The sequence below is a fragment of the Tupaia chinensis genome, unplaced genomic scaffold (assembly GCF_000334495.1).
Source record: "Tupaia chinensis unplaced genomic scaffold, TupChi_1.0 Scaffold150243_1, whole genome shotgun sequence".
NCBI classification, from domain to species: domain Eukaryota; kingdom Metazoa; phylum Chordata; class Mammalia; order Scandentia; family Tupaiidae; genus Tupaia; species Tupaia belangeri.
In genome coordinates this window covers 1,859,338-1,868,602 of record NW_006210084.1, presented here as the reverse complement: position 1 = coordinate 1,868,602, position 9,265 = coordinate 1,859,338, and the positions used below count along the sequence as shown (strand labels likewise).

Below are 9,265 nucleotides of genomic sequence, written 5' to 3'. Positions count from 1 at the left end.
CTATAGAATACATCAATGCAGCAGAAATGGATGATCATGAAAAGGAGAACACAGAGCTCATATGTGTAGGCTGGACTGTGGGATTTCCTGGGCTGAATCCAGAGAATTCCAGTTGACTTCATGGCAATATGAAAGTATGAGAAGAGACCTCAAATGCCCGGCCTAGTCCATGACTTAAGGTGCTGAGAGAAGTAGCCCTATCCTGGGAAAAGAGCAAAAGAAAAGGTGAACTGGATGCAGTCATCATAGACCTGATAGCAGGAATAAGCTGTCCCAAACAAAAAGGGTTGGTGAGACCCTACTAATGTGTCCTCCCTATGTCATGGAAAAGTGGAGTGGCTTGAAGCCGAAGAAATGTCAGCTCAAGTAGAAGGAAGGGCAGTTCCACAGGTAGTACAGGAGCTTTGGATGGGAGGTTATATTCTAGCAGTGGAGGACATAGCACCTGACCAGTGTCCTACACCTAGGAGTATAAGCAAGGAGCCTGTGGTCCTGCTGTCTTTGTGCTTCTCATGGTGCCTTTTTGTTGCCCCCTTATTTGTTTCTCTCAATACAAACACTCATCCAAACTTAATGAGAAAAACTGCTTCTTTAAATACTTCTCTCCCTATATGCCCCAAGTCCATGTTCAGTTATAACCTCATTGTTTCCAGAAAGTTTTAGAAAGGCCTTTTCTCAACTTTCATCTCTGTTCTACTCTCCTGTAAATTTACAATTTTTAGAAGCATCTCTTTGACACTTTGCATTAAGTCTTAGTGGTAATTTTGACTTGGTTTTTACTTTTCTTTAACACTCATTTTCACCTTGATCCCAATACTTAATCTTGTAATTTTTCAGATTATGAGTTCACTTCTGGTAACTGAAGTAACTGGTAACTTAACTATTACTTTTTAAAATGTTAACTATTATATTTGGGAACAAAGGCCAATGTTGATTATTTTTTTCATTCCAGTACAATTTGGAAGAGAGTCAAATGTCTAGGCTTTTAAAATGGTATCTCTCACATGTTTTTCAGAAAGATGCTCTGTGTTATTCCTCACGTTTCCTCCCTTTGTTCTCCAATGAACTAACTCGCTCAATAACTTTTGTTTACATTTCATGAGCATAAATGCAGCCATTGACACCTGACATTCAAGAGAGATTATTATGAAGGGATGGCCTTAACCACAGTATTCTGTTTTCTGTAGCCCATCACACTTCTGATGGAGTCTTCGGATGCCATGAACCTGGCCTGCTTGACGGCTGGATACTACAGGCTGCTTGTAGATTCCAGGAGGTCGATATTTAACATGGCCAACAAGAAAAATGCAGGGACTCAGGACACAGGTATTCTCTTTGTAAACTCATGAAGCTCTGAGCACACAGACCTCACCCAACAAGTAGTAATGCTTCTTAAAAAGTTAAAATGGTATCTGCACACAAAAATCTGATGTCCACATTAAACACAAAAGCCTTCAAATACTTCTTATATGGTCTAATTGCCAAAAATGAACTGCTGATTTTCTATCTCATTTGATGTGTCACTCAGAAATATTAAGGCACTTACTTCAAAGGGAGTGATTTTATTATTGTGAAAGTCTTCATGGCTGAGTCTTATTGCCTCACTCTTACAGAGGTCAGGATACAGACAACTAATGATGAAGTCCCTAATAGTGGGTGTGAGTCTCCTGCTTTGGGACTGGTATTTAAGGTGTCCTTGGGCCCAGACAAATGGGGGCCACTTCCTTGCAGTGAGACTTACCCTCTAGATTCTGTGAGCCTTTACTAATTGTAGGACTTAGGTATTGACTTGGACTTGGGGCTCAAGAAGGGAATTCTTCCACCCTGGAAGCCATCTTGGATCCATAATTGGAGTATCGAGATGGCAGAGATAGCAAATAATTCAGATCAGCCACTTAACAGGACAAAATACTCCTACAGTGAGAAGATGGAAGGCCATAAATGTGAAATTGATTGCTCCTTGGAGGGAGGGTGGTTTCATTTCTTTGAGGATTTTAGTTTCTCTATATTTGAGCATCATCCTCCATTTGCAATGGATGCCCAGTCAATGTGACTGATGAACAGACATCACCCTTCCAGGCAGAGTCATTGACTCTGGAAAGGTTATAAGCAGGGTATTCATAATTAAAGTTTATTTCAAAAGAAAGGAAATTCTTAAGAACAAATTTCATTGTTCCTGCTTCTGGGGAAAAGGGGGAGAAGGAAAAAGGGAACCCTCTTACTTTAAAACTGAGCAGAAACAGAAACATAAATCTTTATTCTATACCTATATAGATACATGTAGGTACACACACATGCATATAGACTCACACACAGTCTACTTTGAAGGCCAGGTAAATGGAAGCAATTACAGTCATAGAAAAAGGGAATCCAGAGAGTAGGAGAGATAGACAATGCAAGTTAGAAGGCAGCTTTGACTTTCAAGTCAGATAAATCTAAGAATCTAAGATTTAATACAGCTTCCTTTTTTTAAGGTTTTTTCTTACTTATTTCTCTTTCTTTCTTTCTTTCTTTCTTTCTTTCTTTCTTTTTTTTTTTTTTTTGGAGAGTTTTTTGCTATAGGGTGCGTGCACTCACCAGAAAGGCAGAGAGAGACAGAGAGACAGAAAGTGATAAATCACCCCCCAGGGGGGATGGCCAGGATAAATCCCCCCCCAGGGGGGATGGCCACACCACAATCCCCTCTCCTCCATTGTCCTCTCAGGATCTTGGGCATGCACGCACACGCATCCAGCATCATTCCAAGCCACCTGGTCCAGGACTCAAACCACAGTCAACTACATGGGAGTCTAGTGACACAGCCATTACACCAACTGCTGGTCACTCAAGGTTTTTTCAATTGAATGTGTGTGCTTGCCAGAGAGGAGAGAGACAGAAAGAGGGTAATGAGAAATCACCCCCCAGGGGTGTAATACTTTCTCCTCTTGGTACTCTGGGCACACACATGCACATATATGTGCCCAGCGTGAGTGTCAAGCCACCAGTCTGGGACTCAAATCATGGTCAGCCATGTGGGAATCCAGCTGCCCTAACCACCATGCTACCTGCTGGCCCCCAGTCTCCTCTTCAATGTCTCTAAATTTGGGTTTCCTCATTTGCAAAATTGAGATTAAAAATCCCAGGTTTCAAGGTAAGGGTTAGAAAATTAAAAATCTGTGGGAACCAGCAGTTAGCGTAATGGCTATGTCGCAGTTCACGTCCAGGACCCGGTGGCTTAAAACTCATGCTGGGCACGTGTGTGTGCGGGCCCAAGATCCTGAGAGGAGAATGGAGGAGAAGGGATTGCGGTGTGACCATTCCCCCTGGGGGGTGATTTCTCGCTTTCTGTATCTATGTCTCTCTCTGTCTGTCTGGCAAGCGCCCGCACCCTATAGCAAAAACCTCTCAAAAAAAAAAAAAGAAAATTAAAAATATGAATACAAGATCTATAATGATATTTAATACTTCTATTAATATATTAATAACTGGTAGTAGGAACCAATCCATGGTGTAATGGTTACATTGCTGGACTCCCACATAGTCAACCATGGATTGAGTCCTAGACCTGGCAACTTAATACTCACTCCAGGCACATGTGTGCATGCATGCCCAAAAATCCTGAGTGGAAAATGGAGGACAAGCGATTGTGGTGTGGCCATCCCTCTGAAGTGTGATTTCTTGCTTTCTATCTCTCTGACTAGTGCACATGCCCTATAGCAAAAATTTCTCGAAAATAAAAATAATTGGCAGTGAAAAAAAGCAGAGCTGGAAAAAAAGTCAAGAATGAAAGTGACAAAACACAGAAAGAGGAGGAAGATAGAGCACAAGGCAAAAAAAGTCCCTGAGACACACAAATGATTAAATAGAAGGAATGAACAAAACAGAGGTGATAAGCGTGTGCTGGTAAACATTTTATAACCATGTTTTCATTGAGCTAGGAGATTTAGAGCAATTTAACACTGACCTTTGAAATTCTGAAGAGCAGTTCAGCAATTTAGCACAATCCTTTCCCATTGGGAAACCAGTTTTCAGCCTTTTATTTTCAGATCTTAAAGTTTACCTTGAAAATAAAACCTTTTCCCCATGGACTGTTAAGATCGAGGAAACCAAACCTACCTCTTAAAGAAGAAGGGGAAAAAAAAAAAAGACTACAGTAATAAGGGCCTCCTTGGGACAGGCAGGTGGTATAATGGTTATGTCAGTGGATTCCCATGTAGTCAATCATGGTTTGAGTCCGGACCTGATGGCTTAAAACTCTGGTCGAGTATGTTTGTGTGTATGCCCAAAATCCTGACAGGAAAATGGAGGAGAAGGGATTGTGGCATGACCATCACTCCTGGGGAGTGATTTCTCACTGGTGAGCACACATGCCCTATTGCAAAAATCTCTCTCTCAATAAAAAAGGAAGGCCTCCTTTCTGTCCAATGTATAGTAATCCATCATGTGAAGTTAATAAACCTTGGAGAGGCAAAAACATAGAAAGTCTTATTACCATGGGGAAAGAATGGAAGGTCAACCTCTCAGTAATTTCTTCCAGTTCTGAAAAATGAAAAAGAATGAAGGTGAGGGCACATGTTCCAAATACTTCGCCCACAGAGGGGGTCATGGGGGAGAGAAGAGGAAAAAGAGAGAGACAAGGGAGAAAAAATACACTCTCAAAAGAAACTGGTAAACTAAAACTGAGCAGCAGTAGGGGGCTCAACATCTTGTAATGGCTACAGGTACTCTCTTCTCTTTAGAAACTTTCAGATTTCCTGAGACCCAAGAAATATAGAAAGCCAAGTCCAGTTAGTCCATTTCATCCCTAGCCCCCTGGAGATTGGCCCAGAGAATAGATCCCAGTTCCCAACCCACATCCTTCTATGTCTCCAAAATTACTCCAGGAGCCAAATCATTATGCCCCTCTGAAAGGAAGCCAAGATTGAGCACATGTTTTCATCTCATCTAACTTGATTATAGATTTAGTCAAGATATCTAATACAGAATAGTAAGCCCTTCATTTCTTCTTCTCTATCTAGAAAATTAGCTTTCAAGTCCTTTGAAAATCATCTTTATGCATCTCTGAGCTGGGAGGGGTTCTGAGTAAATATTTATGAACATACTTTTAGCCTGCTGACCTGTTCAGTATCCTTGTTGGTCTAAATTGAAAGTTGGCAAACTCTGGTCAATGGGCCAAGTCTTCTTACTGTAAGTAAAGATTTAGTGGAATTGAACCATGCACTGAATTACTTTCCTACAGCTATGGTAAAGCACAAATGTAGGACCTTAAAACAGTATAAATGTACTCTCTCACACATTTGAAGGCCGGAAGTACAAAATTAGAGTGCCTGTAGGGCTGCGCCCCCTCTAGAGGCTGTAGGAAAGGATCCTTCCTTGCCTCTTCTCACTTCTGGCGCCTGTCAGCATATTTTGCGGCTGCATAACTCCAGTCTCTGCTTCCAACTTCATATGGTCTTCCCTTCCTCTTCTCTGTGACCTACATATCCCTCTACCTTGCTCTTAGACACTTCTCTCTGAATTTAGGGCCCATATGGATCATTCAAAATGATCTCATCTCAATGAAATGGAAAAAAAATTTAAATAAAAGGAAAAAAAATGATCTCATCTCAAGGTCCTTAATTAAATCTGCGACTCTTCCAAATCAGGTCACATTGCCAATAAGGTCATGTTCATAGAGTGGACATATCTTTTTGGGGCCACCATTCAGCCCATCCCCCATTGGTTTATGTATCACCTATAGCTACCTTTTATGTTAGCAGCTGCATAGTTGTTAGACTGAACAACTGGCCCCTCAGACCTAAAATATTTACTCTCTGGCCCTCCCTTTACAGAAAATGTTTGCCACCCCCTGGTCTAAACTTAAGAGTTCCACTCTCCCTCCCTGAAGCACTCTCCCTCCCTGCAACAATCCACACTACATTCACTCACTCACTTACACACACAGCTAATTATAATATAAGGCATTGTTAGTAAAACAATGAATTCTCATAGGTGTATTTATGATAAGGCACAGTACAGATATGGCCAATGTGTAACTTGCCTTCTTCAAAATTATATCTTTTACTTGCCATTTATAAAATATATGTATATATTAAAATGACTCTGAACATTGTTCAGCATTAAGTCTATTGTTTAATTATGGGGGGAGGGAACAAAAGCTCTTCAGTAAAACTTATTTTTCCCCGTATGTCTTGCACATCTGACTTAGTATTATCCAGTACTACCCAAACTTTGGCCAGGGGAAAATTTGAGGGAACAGATGGAAGAATAATATGGCCCTACATTTTTTTTCAAATGTTGCCTCCAGAATCTTCATGGCAATATTGACAGAATGACCCAGTTTCCTATCTTGTTAAATATCACAGCAAATCTCCATATCGAAATTCCATATTAAAAAACCTTGAAGAGCAAACAAAACAGTAATATTTAAATTAGGGTTTTGTAATTTTAATTCATGAAGAACATCAAACAAATCTTTAGGGCTTCCCACGACACAAACAAAATTTGAAATTAGTCTAAAGATTAACAATGCTTAGAAATAGCAGGGAGAAATACATCGCCTGTGACTGTTCCACCTTTTGCAGTACACACATATGTGCACATAATGACATACATAGGGAAGATATTAATGCCCACTAGGATATATACAGGCTGCAGATGGAGGACTTTATGCTATCATTAAGATGATTAATTTCCTAAAAAATGTGGTATAAGTATGAAGATTCTTGACTTTCTCTTAACTCAATGAAGAAAAAGTCCAATATTATCCCTCTACAAAGTAGGGATGTTGGCTCTCACTTTACAAAGAAAAGGGCAGTTTATTTCCTGGAATAACAGCTCATTATATCTCCTCTCAGGGTTGTAAAAGGCATGTTGTATATTCATATTCTTAGATGTGAATGAGGTCTTTGGATAACAGGACTAAGGTCACATGGAATTAAGCTATAGTTCTGTACCCCCAGAGAGTATTAAATTATATCAAATAGCATTACATTGTATGTAGTGTCAATTTTGTTAAGGTCACTTCTCCTAATCAAGGACACCTTAAGCCTGAAGCCTAAATCAACCAGTACCATATTTGGAAAGTTGAGTAACTATTTACAGAAGTTACATGCCAAGCCATTAATTTTCGAAACAGATAGGCTCCCCCCAAAACCAGACAGCACAGTAATGTGTCTTTGCATGACTCTTTCTCTTTAGGAACTGAAAACAAAGGAAAACATAACCTCCTCGGCCCAGATTGGAACTGTATACCCCAAATGACCACCTTTATTGGTGAAGGGGAACAGGAAGCCCAGATAACATATATTGATTCCAAACAGAAGACAGTTGACATTACAGACAGCACCACGTGTCCCAAAGACCACCGGCATTTGTATATAGACAGCACCTATAGTTCAGATGAACTTAACCAGCCACTGACCCAGTCTGGTGAAGTCCCCTGCGAAGCAGACTACAGAAGTCTAGCTCAGCGGTCCCTGTTGACCCTCTCAGGACCAGAAACTCTAAAGCAAGCACAGGAATCTCCGAGAGGAGCTAAAGTGTCCTTTATTTTTGGAGATCTCGCCTTGGATGATGGTATTAGTCCCCCAACTCTTGGCTATGAAAGACTATTAGATGAGAGTCCAGAAATGTTGGAGAAGCAGAGGAATCTCTACATCAGCAGTGCCAATGACATGAAGAACCTGGATCTCACTTCAGACGCAGAGAGCATCCAATTTGTAGAAAATTCTGTTTATGCAAACATAGGTGACGTAAAGAACTTTGAGGCTGCCGAGGGGATCGAGGAACCCCTCCTGCATGACATCTGTTATGCAGAAAACACTGACGATGCAGAGGACGAGGATGAGGTGAGCTGCGAGGAGGACCTTGTAGTGGGAGAGATGAACCAGCCAGCCATTCTCAATCTGTCTGGGTCGAGCGACGACATCATTGACCTCACATCCCTGCCCCCTCCGGAAGGGGATGACAATGAGGACGACTTCCTGTTACGGTCCTTGAACATGGCCATCGCTGCACCCCCACCTGGCTTTAGAGACAGCTCAGATGAGGAGGACTCTCAGAGCCAGGCAGCTTCCTTCCGTGAGGACAAGGAACAAGGCAGCAACCTACAAAACGACGAGATCCCCGTGTCCCTCATTGACGCTGTGCCCACCAGCGCTGAGGGCAAGTGTGAGAAGGGACTGGATAATGCTGTCATTTCCACGCTGGAAGCTCTAGAAGCTCTATCCGTGTCAGAAGAACAACAGACCAGTGACAATTCAGGTTCTTTCACAATTGTTACATTTATTCACTGATAACCATATCATTTCATCCTTTCAAGCCATTTGCCCTTGGAGTCCTGTTACGTGGTGTTCTCCATTTCACGCATGTCCCATTTCATAAATGTGCTGAAACTACCACCATGAGTTTGTGTGTGTGTGTGTGTATGTGGTTTCCTTTGTTGTTGTTTTGAAACATATGACACTTTTGCTCCCATTTCTGGAACAACTGTGCAATAAACTCAGAGTCCTTACTGAAAAGGGAAAAACTTGGTATTTTTTAAAAAATAATAATGAGTCCCATTTTCGTACATGTCTCCAAGTGCCTCTGCTGCATCCATTAATTGCTTCTTGTTTTTTACGGCATGCAGGTGTAGCCATCTTGCGGGCTTATAGCCCTGAGTCTTCATCAGACTCAGGCAATGAAACTAACTCTTCTGAAATGACTGAGAGTTCTGAACTGGCCACAGCACAAAAGCAATCAGAAAATCTCTCCCGCATGTTCTTAGCCACTCATGAAGGCTACCACCCCCTTGCAGAAGAGCAGACAGAGTTTCCCACCTCCAAAACCCCTGTCGGGGGCTTGCCCCCAAAGTCCTCCCATGCCCTGGCTGCCCGACCAGCGACCGACCTCCCACCCAAAGTTGTGCCTTCCAAGCAGATTCTTCACTCAGACCACATGGAGATGGAGCCTGAGACCATGGAGACCAAGTCGGTCACTGACTATTTTAGCAAATTGCACATGGGGTCAGTGGCGTATTCCTGCACTAGCAAACGGAAAAGCAAGCTAGCTGACGGGGAAGGGAAAGCACCCCCTAATGGGAATATGCCAGGGAAAAAACAGCAGGGGGCCAAAACCACAGAGGTGGAGGAGGACACCAAAGGTAAATTTGGTACTGTGTCTTCAAGAGAAACTCAAAACCTAAGCACTTTTAACCTGGAGAGAACTGCCTTTCGCAAGGACAGCCAAAGATGGTATGTGGCCACTGATGGTGGGGCGGCTGCAAAGAGAGGACTTGGAGCCG

General features: G+C 42.0%; 1 protein-coding gene across 1 annotated transcript in view; it reads left to right on the top strand.

Moving 5' to 3' along the window:
• FRMPD4 (FERM and PDZ domain containing 4) overlaps positions 1-9,265 on the top strand; it is a 214,346-nt gene that overhangs the window by 200,687 nt on the left and 4,394 nt on the right. The window contains exons 14-16 of the mRNA XM_027769673.1: positions 1,188-1,326; positions 7,180-8,244; positions 8,612-9,232. Of these exons, the coding sequence (XP_027625474.1) occupies positions 1,188-1,326; positions 7,180-8,244; positions 8,612-9,232 (1,825 nt within the window). The remainder of the gene's footprint in view (positions 1-1,187; positions 1,327-7,179; positions 8,245-8,611; positions 9,233-9,265) is intronic.